This window comes from Rana temporaria, chromosome 6 (assembly GCF_905171775.1).
Source record: "Rana temporaria chromosome 6, aRanTem1.1, whole genome shotgun sequence".
In the NCBI taxonomy this organism is placed as follows: Eukaryota; Metazoa; Chordata; class Amphibia; order Anura; family Ranidae; genus Rana; species Rana temporaria.
Window position 1 is genome coordinate 158,132,511 of NC_053494.1, and position 12,695 is coordinate 158,145,205.

General features: G+C 45.2%; 1 protein-coding gene across 1 annotated transcript in view; it reads left to right on the plus strand.

Annotated features, from left to right (window-relative positions):
* Positions 1-2,684: 2,684 nt before the first annotated feature.
* FKBP7 (FKBP prolyl isomerase 7) overlaps positions 2,685-12,695 on the plus strand; it is a 28,575-nt gene continuing 18,564 nt past the window's right edge. Inside the window, exons 1-2 of the mRNA XM_040357657.1 lie at positions 2,685-3,060; positions 6,398-6,549. Coding sequence (XP_040213591.1) covers positions 2,855-3,060; positions 6,398-6,549 — 358 coding nt within the window. The 5' untranslated portion in view covers positions 2,685-2,854. The remainder of the gene's footprint in view (positions 3,061-6,397; positions 6,550-12,695) is intronic.

Below are 12,695 nucleotides of genomic sequence, written 5' to 3' on the forward strand. Positions count from 1 at the left end.
GATGGTGGACAGGGAGGATGATGAGGGTGGTGGGGGGGCAATTTATGGAACTGTTCCCCTGTGTGGCTCTCTCACTCTGCAGCAGCTGAAAGCAGGCTTTTCCTCCTCTCCCTCCTCCTGGCAGGAGATCAGTTCTGTTATTGCCCACCACCCCGATTATTCTTTCTGTGGGCACAGTGTCTGGTGTGGAGGGGGGAGAGGATGGTGGACAGGGAGGATGATGAGGGTGGTGGAGGGCAATTTATGGAACTGTTACCCTGTGTGGCTTTCTCACTCTGCAGCAGCTGAAAGCAGGCTTTTCCTCCTCTCCCTCCTGCCGTCAGGAAATCAGTCCTGTCATTGCCCACCACCCCGATTATTCTTTCTGTGGGCACAGTGTCTGGGGTGGAGGGGGGAGAGGATGGTGGACAGGGAGGATGATGAGGGTGGTGGGGGGCAATTTATAGAACTGTTCCCCTGTGTGGCTCTCTCACTCAGCAGCAGCTGAAAGCAGGCTTTTCCTCCTCTCCCTCCTGCCGTCAGGAAATCAGTCCTGTCATTGCCCGCCACCACCCTGGTCATCCTTCCTGCGGGCATTGCGTTTGAGGTGGGGGAGCGCAACAAAAATCTAAGGGGGGAGGGGGCACAGCCTTTCCCAGCATCCCCCTAGATCCGGCCACGCAATAGAAAGGTGTCAGAACACAGCATTGCATTTTGTTGTGTATGGAGCAGTGTAGCTGCAGACCAGTCAGGGTGCCCATGCGGTAGGGCTGCCACATCATCCCTCTAATCCAGGACACAAATTAATTACACAGGTTCTGAGGCTGATTTAATGCAGATAAGGCACCAAGTAAGTTTAATTACCACCTTAATCAGCCACAGAATCTGTGTAATTAATGTGTGTCCTGGATTGGGATTTTGTCTGTGGCAACCCTACTTTGCGGACCCATGTAAATTCTACCTGTTTATCTGCTGCCCGCTCTCATTCAAAGTGCAGAATTTATACAGCTTGTCTGAGCTTTCAAAAAGCAAGAGGAGAAGAGCTGAAGTTACCCTCTACAGCGCTCAGCTGGCGCTGATTGGAGGGAAGATGCATACCTGACCCCCCATACCTCCCACAGCACTTGTAATGTGCCCCCACCAGACTACTCCCATTAATCAGTTGCCACCATCAGAGTATCCTCTTACATCAGGTGTCCCCATCAGAGCGCCACTTTACATTAGGTATTCCCCTCAAAGTGCCCTCTTACATCAGGTTTCTTCATCAGAAGACCCCCCTACATCTTGTGTAAAATTTTGGGGCCCCTTACGCAGCTTTAGGCAGGGCCCCCCTGGTGCAGAGAAATGGAGGGGGGGGGGGGCATGCTAACGAAAAAAAACAAACAGTGTAATCTCTTCTCTTCTGACTCGAGATAATAAGCGGGGGGGGGGGGCCTGGGGACCGCAGGGGGGCCGGGCCGGCCTGTAAGGGGCCCTGGGGACCATTGGGCCCCTTACAGGTGTAATGCGAAAAATAAATAAATAAACGGGAGGGGGGCCAGCCGCGCCTGTAAGGGGCCCTGGGGACCATCAGGCCCCTTACAGGTGTAATGCAAAAAAAAAGGGAGGGGGCCAGCCGGGCCCCTGGGGACCATTGGGCCCCTTACAGGTGTAATGCCTGTACCCCCCTGATGGCGGCCCTGGGTGTCTCCCATCAGTGTGCCCCCTTACATCATTTATCCCCATCAGAGTGCCCTCTTACATCAGGTGTGCCCATCAGAGTGCCCCTTTACATCAGGTGTGCCCATCAGAGTGCTCATTTTACCTTAGGTGTGCCCATCAGAGTGCCCCTTTACATCAGGTGTGCCCATCAGAGTGCCCCTTTACATCTGGTGTGCCCATCAGAGTGCTCCTTTTACCTTAGGTGTGCCCATCAGAGTGCCCCTTTTACCTTAGGTGTGCCCATCAGAGTGCTCCTTTTACCTTAGGTGTGCCCATCAGAGTGCCCCTTTACATCTGGTGTGCCCATCAGAGTGCCCCTTTACATCAGGTGTGCCCATCAGAGTGCCCCTTTACATCTGGTGTGCCCATCAGAGTGCTCCTTTTACCTTAGGTGTGCCCATCACAGTGCCCCTTTACATCTGGTGTGCCCATCAGAGTGCTCATTTTACCTTAGGTGTGCCCATCACAGTGCCCCTTTACATCCGGTGTCCCAGACGCAGTGCCACTAGACCGATCTGTGTAAATTTGGTTATGTAAAGTGTTGCTATGTATGGCAATGTAAGGTGTTAAATCTTGAATAAAATTATTTTTGGATTTAAAAAAACTAAACAGTAAAGTTGGCCCAATTTTTTGTAAAATGATGACGATACGCCGAGAATCGCAATCTTTATTCTAAGCAAAAAAAAAATGTTGATTCTCATTTTCTCCAGAATCGTGCAGCTCTAATAAATATATAACGGTATCTATTGCAAAGACATCATAATCGCAAAGCCTTGTAAGCAGTTGAAGCAAGATATTGCGGCCAATCAGGAAGCAAGTGGGGTTAAATGACGGTGCATTCCACCTAGGAAGAATTACAGATGCCCTAGGATAGTAATCTGACCCAGCAGCAGTTCTCTGCAAATCTGGAACTTGTGTCTTCAATGTTTTCACATAGGAAGCGAAAAAAGAGTTTGCCAAAAAGGAGGCTGAGTTCCATTTTCCCAGAGAGCCAATCACACAGCATCATACAAATACCAAGATCCCAGCTGACACAGCTCTCTTCTCACTTTGAAGACACAACTATCTGGAGTGTTTCTTTTGCTGAGTGCCACGTGTATAGCACCAGAAGTGGGAAGATCAGGGGGCTTTGGGCGCTTTTTGTTTTCTGGAAGAACAAATCAAAGTGACAACAATGCCTTTCTCTCTTAGATATGTTTTCCTTTTGCAGGCTTTTAGCCTCCTGATTCGCTGTGAAAAAACAGAGATTGAGGAAGAAAAAGTCAAACTGGAAGTCGTACACGTCCCAAGTGTCTGCACACAGAAGAGCAAGCGAGGAGATCTGGTGAATGCGCATTATGATGGCTATTTAGCCAAAGATATGTCCAAATTCTTCTGCAGGTAAGTGACAAAGTAGTAACGCTTGTTTTAAGATAGAGGAATGTGCTGTTACTTAATTCTTGAACGCTTTTCAGGCTCATACTTCTGTATTCTAGTTGTAACATGTCCACGATGTATACGTGTGTATCTTCCTGTAAAATACAGCTGTAGGTTTGGTGAGTAACTATGTATTTGTCCATTGGTGATGTCACAGCTGAGCAAGTATAAGAATAAATAACATATATATATATATATATATATATATATATATATATATATATATATATATATATATATATATATATATATATACCGTATTTGCCGGCGTATAAGACGACTGGGCGTATAAGACGACCCCCTAATTTTCCAGCCAAAATGTTGGTTTCGGGATATACTCACTGTATAAGACTACCCCCTTCCTACTAGTCATGCCTCACCTCACGGTGCCACCATTACATGCCAGACTATGCCACTACATGCCAGACTATGCCACTACATGCCAGACTGTGCCCCATTACATGCCAGACTGTGCCCCATTACATGCCAGACTGTGCCCCATTACATGCCAGACTATGCCACTACATGCCAGACAGTGCCCCATTACATGCCAGACTGTGCCCCATTACATGCCAGACTGTGCCCCATTACATGCCAGACCGTGCCCCATTACATGCCAGACCGTGCCCCATTACATGCCAAACCGTGCCCCATTACATGCCAGACCGTGCCCCATTACATGCCAGACTGTGCCCCATTACATGCCAGACCGTGCCCCATTACATGCCAGACCGTGCCCCATTACATGCCAGACCATGCCCCATTACATGCCAGACTGTGCCCTTACCTTATCCTAAGACATGCAGAATCTCGGCCGTACGTTTTTTCAAAAGCCGTGCCTCCTACGTCTTCTGTTCCGTGATAGGCGGAACATTCAGCTTGCCAGGAGGCACTGTGTTCAGTGTTCGCCTATCACGGAGGCCCTCTCGTCCGAGGACGAGAGAGCCTCCGTGATAGGCGGACACTAAACACAGGACGAGAGGGCCTCCGTGATAGGCGGACACTAAACACAGTGTCTCCTGGGAAGCTGAGTGTTCCGCCTATCACGGAACAGAAGACGTAGGAGGCGCGGCTTTTGAAAAAACGTACAGCCGCGATTCTGCATGTCTTAGGATAAGGTAAGGTTAGGTTACCGGCGTATAAGACGACCCCCGACTTTTAAAAAGTCGGAAAATACGGTATATATATATATATATATATATATATATATATATATATATATATATATACACACACACACACAGCGGGTAAAATAAGTATTGAACATGTCACCATTCTTCTAGGTAAAATATATTTCTAAAAGTACTATTGACATGAAAATTTCACCACATGTCGCGTGTCGTTAAGAACCCTTGGAATCCATACATACAAAGAAACCAAAACAAAAAAGTTCAAAAATAAGGTTATGTGTAAATGGAATGACACAGGGAAAAGTATTGAACACGCTAACTGAAATTTATTTATTTATAAGGCCTGGTTCACACTGGTGCGTTTTGACATGCGATTTGGCATGTCAAAACAGCGGTATTTGCCGCACATTGCCGGCAATGGCACCGTCCTAATCAGTGCGACGCCGCATCTGCGGCGCTGCACCGATTTCAAAAAGTCGTTTCTGTACTACTTTGCGATTTCGGCCCACGATTTACATTGACATCTGTGCAGAAACCTGCACAGATGTCTCTATAATCGCGGCCGAAACGGGACTGCCGGCGGGAGTGAAATCATGCGAGTTCAACTGAACTCGCGCGGCTTCACTCCCGCAGCCCAGTGTGAACCTGGGCAAATACTTAGTACAAAAGTCTTTGTTAGTAATGACAGCTCCAAGACGTCTCCTGTATGGAGAAACAAGTCGCATACATTGATCAGGTGTGATTTTGGTTCATTCTTCTACACAGTCTTCAAGTCTTGAAGGTTCCGTGGGCCTCTTCTATGAACTCTGATCTTTAGTTCCTTCCAAAGATTTTCTATTAGATTCAAGTCAGGTGATTGGCTGGGTCAACCTACCAGCTTTATTTCCTTTCTCTGAAACCAATGTGGTTTGGTTTCATACAGTGGCGTCAGTAGGGTGGGTGTCACCTGGTGCGGTAAAATTTGGTGTCACCCCACTCCTGGTCACTGAGAAATCCAGGGCACTGAGCAGGCTAGAGCATGAGCACAGCTCTCTCCCCCTGTGTAATCCCCCTATTGTAACCCTCCCCCTTGTGTAACCCCCCTAATGTAACCCTCCCTCCTTGTGTAATCCCCCTAATGTAACCCCCCCTGTGCAATCCCCCTAATGTTAGCCCCCCCGTGCAATCCCCCTAATGTAACCCCCCATGCAATCCCCCTAATGTAACCCCCTGTGCAATCCCACTAATGTAACACCCCCGTGGCACCTCTCTCAATCCAATGCCGTGCCGGGTGTCACCCTCTGGCGGGTGTCACCTGGGTGCGGCCTGCACCCCCCGTTTCCCCCTAGCGACGCCACTGGTTTTATGTAGTGTGGTGAAAATTGCATGTCAATAGCACCTATAGAAATAAATTAACCTTGAAAAAAGTGTGACGTGTTCAATACTTATTTTACCCACTGTGTGTGTGAATCAGTGACGGCATGTACATTAGGGGCGCCCGGCGCCGCCCCCCCCCCCCCCCTCTCTCCAGTCCACCCCATATGTGCAGTGGATAGATACCAGGTGTGTTACAACAGCGAATTAATATTCACTGTTAAAACACTGATCCTCAATCCAGCTAATCAGAAGCAGGTGTGAAACTGGTTTTCCGATTGGCTGAAACGAGAAGACTCCCAATTGGTCGCCAAGGAGGAGGGAGGAAACAAAAGCCGCCGATGTGGAGAGCAGGAGAATGGGAAACTGCCAGTGATGGAAAGCAGCAGAATAGGAGGCCACAGCCACCGAGCAGGGGGAAGCCGCCGGTGATGGGGAAAGTGCTACTGACCGACCGAGGGGGGGTTGGCATACTGTTTGCCACCCCCCCCCAAAAAAATGTTTCCACCAGCCACCACTGGTGTGTAAGTATGTATGTGTGTGTGTATGTGTATATATAGATATATCTATATAGATCTAGATAGATAGATAGATAGATAGATAGATAGATAGATAGATAGATAGATAGATAGATAGATAGTGTCTAAGAGGTTTACGGGCATCTCCTTTATGTAAATACCAATAGGTTCTCTCCTATAGTACCATTCCATATTTGTAGTACATTTTGTTTTGTAAAATGCAGGCATGCATTAATCTTTCTTCTTTCCATGTTTAGCAAATATATACTGACTTACTAATAACCGATCTCTTCTGTATAGTCGCTCTGAAAAAGATGGTCACCCCAAGTGGTTTGTTCTTGGAGTTGGACAAGTGATTAAGGGCCTCGATATTGCATTGATGGACATGTGCCCTGGAGAAAAAAGGAAAGTGGTCATTCCTCCTTCTCTAGCCTACGGAGATCAAGGCTATGGTAAATCAAGTCTACATTTTTGTTTAAAATTTTTAGCAAACTGAAGATAAATTTAAACACCTTACTCAAAATAATAACTTTTTTTTTTTTTAAATAAAGGTTGTCTACCTACAATTATGACAGTCATGGTTGATGGCTAGTGTATTACAGCTCCTGCCAGTTACCTATGACTTCCTACAAGAGTTCTTTCTGTACTTCCTGTCTTTTTGTACTTCCTGTACCTCCCTCTGCTGCTCTGTATTTAGCTTTAGACCAAGTACGTTACTTGGGCCCCAACTGAACACTCCACTCACTATTGTAGAGAATCAGACAAGATATCCTAATGTATAATCATCATTTCACCCACAGGCCTTCAGCCAAAAGTGTCCAGAAGCCAGCCATATAAGATCACTGCAGAGTTGGACTGAGTGACTGATTGCTTTGGTTTGTGGGCACCTTTAGGCCCCTTTCAGACGTCCGCTCCGTCTGTCCGTTCATTACAAGTCCGTAAACGGACTTGTAATGAATCCCTATGGGGACGCGTCCGTTAGCGGATGGAGCATCCGCTAGCGTCCGCATCAGTCGGGTTCCGCTTTTCCGAACGGAAGAAACCCTATTTTTCTTCCGTTCGGTGGAACGGAACGGATGCAGACGGACCGTCTGCATCCGGTCCCCCATAGAGGAGAGCGGAGCAGAGACAGGGCGGTCCCTGCACTGTGTGTGGGGACCGCCCTATCCGCCGACAGCTCAGCGGGGATCCCCGCTGAGCTTTGGCGGACACACGGAGCGGACCGAGAAACGGTCCGCTCCGTGTGAAAGAGCCCTTAAAATAATGGGAGATACAAGGAGTCTGAGTTTTATTGCAGCGCTTTGGCCATACTTTACCTTTAATTTACCACTGTAGAGTACAGCCCAGCTTTTAAGATTTTATTTTGGCAAGAGTGGGAAATGGTTAGAAGCTCTATCAACTTTTTTTTTATAGTGGTCTGTGTTCCCATTTGGGAGATTCTCCTCACTTCCTGTCTATTTGATTGGTCTTAGATTATCTGCTGATCGAACAAGACATGAAGAAATCTGAAAAACACATCTTCCAGTATAGTTAGGAAAGTGTAATGCCGTGTGCACTTTTAATGATCTAGGAAAAAAACAACGTTTTTTTCGACCTGATTCTTGTCAAGCCTGCCTTGCCTACACACGATCGTAAAAAAAAAAATGCTCGAGCAAAGCGCGGTGACGTACAACACGTACGACGGCACAATAAAGGGGAAGTTCCATTCGGATGGCGCCAGCCCTTGGGCTGCTTTTGCTGGTTTCGTGTTAGTAAAAGCTTGAGAGACGATTCGCGCTTTTCAGTCTTTGTGCTTTTCAGTCTGTTACAGCGTGACGAATGTGCTATCTCCATTACGAACTCTAGTTTTACCAGAACGAGCGCTCCCGTCTCATAACTTGCTTCTGAGCATGCGCGTTTTTTCACGTCGTTAAAGCCTACACACAACCGTTTTTCACGACGTGAAAAACGACAACATGAAAAAATAGACAACATGAAAAATTTTTAATGCCCATTTTTCACGTCATGAAAAACGGTCTTGTGTATGCGGCATAAGACCTCTGTCAGGATTTTATTATAGTTTATGTTCCCGTTGGAGAAATTCTGCACCAATTCAGACGGTGGGTGAACAGGAATAGGAAATTATCAATTTTCTTTTTTTTTTTCTTTTTTTTTTTTTATATTGTATTTTTTATTGAATTATCAATTTTCTTAAATGGAGATAGAGCCAACATTTAAACCTAACAACAGTTGCAGAAACTGTGTAAGAGTGAAAACATTACAAAATCCCAAACATTTTCTAATTAGAATTGTCCGCATGATTGTCCCTGTCCATGTATAGGGTCATTCTATACCCATCTCTGTGGGGGGAGTATAAAAATAAGGGGGCGCTAATAGTAGGTAAGGTGATAGATACATTCCAAATTCTAGCTTGAAACAATATATTAAAGTGGAGGTTCACCCTAAAACCTTTTTTTTATTTAACATTAGTTTGAGGCTAATTTTGTCAAGGGGAATCGGGTGTTTTTTTTACAATCGAAGCCGTATTTACCGTTTTAGAGATACATCTTCTCCGCCGCTTCCGGGTATGGGCTGCGGGACTGGGCGTTCCTATTTGATTGACAGTCTTTCGACGGTCGCATACATCGCGTCACGATTTTCCGAAAGTAGCCGAACGTCGGTGTGCAGGCGCCGTATAGAGCCGCACCGACGTTCGGCTACTCGTGACGCGATGTATGCAACCGTCAGAAGCCTGTCGGAAGACTGTCAATCAAATAGGAACGCCCAGTCCCGAAGACCATACCCGGAAGTGGCGGAGAAGATCGCTCTCTAAAACGGTAAGTACAGCTTCGATTTTAAAACTACCCGATTCCCCTTGACAAAATGAGCATTAATCTAATGTTAAAAAAAAAAATTTGGGTGAACTCCCGCTTTAACTATAAGGTCAACAATGCAATAGTGATTTAAAGTGCAAGTGCTTATATAATAACAACATCAAAAAATGCAGCAATGGTCACTAAATGATAAGCATTGGTAAGTCCATGCATCAAATGGTTGACTTGAGAGTAGACATCATCACCACAGAACAGATATCAAACTGGCGACACCCGGTGAGAGGTAGAGGTAAGTGCCTACTTACCAGACCACCATGACCCTTCGTTTTAAAAAAAGGATCAGGTGGAGCTTTAGTACAGTTGGTGGCCTAAGGTCTGTACTGGTACCTGGATGGGACTGGCCAGGAATGGACTCCAACAGAAGAAATTACCATGGATATAATGAAGAAAAACAGGCCATAGTGAAGTTCTGCGATTTATTGTAAAACAGATTAAAAACAAAAGCCAAATGGCTGCTTACTTGTGCAAGTGCCGAGAACTTGGTACTAAAGCCGCGTACACACGATCAGTCCATCCAATGAGAACGGTCTATGCAAAAGAGGAAAGATATGGACAGCCGCACTCCAATTTCTTAAAAAGACGTGCCCTTTATTTGGTAAAGGAAAAATGCACTACAGGTATCAGCACACAGTGGGAAAAACAGCTGACGCGTTTTGCATTGGATATCAATGCTTAGTCATAGCTCTGATGGACCGTTGTCATAGGTTAACCGATGAAGCTGACTGATGGTCTGTCGCGCCTACACACCATCGGTTAAATAACCGATCGTGTCAGAACGCAGTGACGTAAAACACAACGACGTGCTGAAAAAAATTAAGTTCAATGCTTCCAAGCATGCATCGATTTTTAACCGATGAACTTGCCCACAGACGATCGTTTTTTTCTATTGGTTTTTTAACCATCAGATAATTTTAAAACAGGTTTTACGTTTTTTCACCAATGGGAAAAAAAAAACGATGGGGCCCACACACGATCAGTTCGTCCAATGAAAACGGTCCATCGGACCGTTTTCATCAGACGAACTGATCGTGTGTACAGGGCATAACAGTTTGTTAAAAATCCATGTAATGTATATTAATCGACCAATCCATGTAATGTAAAATAATCGCCCATAGTGGAATGTTTTTTTGTTTTTTGTTTTCTCAGCAGAAGTGGAGTTACTCTTTAACTTCCCTTTTGGAGAGTGCTGGGCTTATTATTTTCAAAAAATCCTCAGGTTTATTGTCGGGATCCTTTCACACAGCTGCCCTCTGGTCCATTCAGCAAAGGATCTGTTAACAAATCTTAAAATCTGAGTTAAAGGGGTTGTAAAGGTTTGTTTTTTATTTTCTAAATAGGTTCCTTTAATCTAGTGGATTGTTGATTCACTAACCTTCTTCTTCAATTTACCTTCTAAATGTTTTTTTTTCTTTGTCTGAACTTCTCACTTCCTGTTCCTCCTCAGTAAGCTGTTCTGACTGAGGCCTTGTACACACGACCGAGAATCTCGTCGTAAATTAAACATTGTTTTCCTCAACGAGGTTCTTGTCAGGCTTGTCGAGAATCGTGTCAAGCTTTCTTTGCGTACACACTGTCAAGACAAAATCTCGTCGTTCTCAAACGCGGTGACGTACAACACATACAACGGCACTATAAAGGGGAAGTTTGATTCCACTGGCACAACCCTTGGGGCTGCTTTTGCTAATCTCATGTTACTGCGTGTTAAGTAAAAGTTTGGTAAGAAACGATTCGCACTTTTCAGACTGTTACAGCGTGACAAATGTGCTATCTCCATTACAAACGCTACTTTTACTGAAGGTGCGCTCCCGTCTCATACTTTATTCTGAGCATGCGCGTGTTTCTTTGCATATACACAAATGTGTTTCTCGTCTTAAACCAACCCGATGAGAAACACGATGAGGAAATTAAGACTCCCAGACGAGAAATGTTCTCTTTTTTTTCTCGTCGAGTTCCACGACAGTTTTCTTGACAAAAAACATACACACGACCGTTTTTCTTGGCAAAAATGCTCTGCCAGCATTTTTCTTGATGGATTTTGCCGAGGAAAACGGTCGTATGTACGAGGCCTTACTAACTCCCATGGATGATGGGGGCAAGCTTACTGAGGAGAAACAGGAAGTGAGAAATTCAGACAAAGAAAAAAAACATTTAGAAGGGAAATCGAAGGAAAAAGTTAAGTGAACCAACAATGCTTAAAAGAACCTATTTAGAAAACAAAAAACAAACCTTTACAACCCCTTTAAGTTAAAATGGATGGATGCCACTTTTGTGCAATCTGTACCCATTCAGATTTTTCAGCATTTTGAAATTGGACTTATGCAGACCTGTGTTGGCTCTGTGATAGATGAAAACAGACTTGTGTCTGTTTACATCAGGCTGCCTTTGATCTATCACATTTGATGCTACCAAAATGGAGGCGGTTGCAGTCCTCTTGCATTTTTTTTTTTCAGGACCTGGTTGGACTCGCATGTCCGTTTACATCTACCTGCCCACAGTTGAGCGTTGATCAGATCTGCCTGAAAAACTGACAGGAGGACCTGATCGAAAAGCCAGTGTGAAAAGACCAGATTCACACTTGTGCTGGTGGTTGCCGATGCAGGTCCGCACCTTTTCCTGCAGACGCAACCACCCGCACAGAAAAACACTTTGATACTCTGGAGATGTGTGGGGATACCATACATCCTAATGGCACCCCCCACACACTGGAAAACGCAGCATGGTTTCCTCACACTGAGAACCGCACTGCACTTGCGGTTTCCATGCAGGCTGCTTTTTCAGAAAAGGTACAGAGACCTTTTCCCTGTGTTTTTCTAGTGGCACAGAAGCCCATTTTAAAATGAATGGGCTGACGTGCCCATACAAAACACGGCTTACCGAGCCGCACAAGTGTGAACCTAGCCTTGGGCTTCTTGCACACAGGCGCCTTAGCCTGTGCAATGTAAATTCCAGTATATTTCCCCCCACTGGAAACCCCAGGTGCTGTATACAGCTACACATAGACATGAAGGGCTGTGCACAACTGTACTTGCAAAATCACCAGTATAACATAGAGATGTATGCTATATATATAATAATTTATATATATTTTTTGCATACACCCATATATTATACTTGTGTTTTATGATAGGACAGCTTTATGCAGCACCTGGGTGGGTGAAAGATCCTGGAATTTACATAAGAAGAGCAGTGCTATCTAAGTGTAGTGGTTAGGTAAAACAATTTATTCTGAAAGTAAAGCACATACATGGGAGGGAGAACTTGACATCATCATCTGAGCGTCCTCACCAAGACCAAGGGAGTCCAATGGCTCTGGAATCCACCAGTGTGGCTAAAGCCTCGTACACACGATCAGTCCATCCGATGAGAACGGACCGATAGACCATTTTCATCGGTTAACCGATGAAGCTGACTGATGGTCCGTCGCGCCTACACACCATCGGTTAAAAAAACGATTGTGTCAGAACGCGGTGACGTAAAACACAACGACGTGCTGAAAAAAACTAAGTTCAATGCTTCCAAGCATGCGTCGACTTGATTCTGAGCATGCATGGATTTTTAACCGATGGTCGTGCCTACTAACGATCGTTTTTTGCCATCGGTTAGGAATCCATCGGTTAAATTTAAAGCAAGTTGGCTTTTTTTTTTTAACCGATGGTTATATAACCTATACGGCCCACACACGATCGGTTTTGACAGATGAAAACGGTCCATCTGACCGTTGTCCT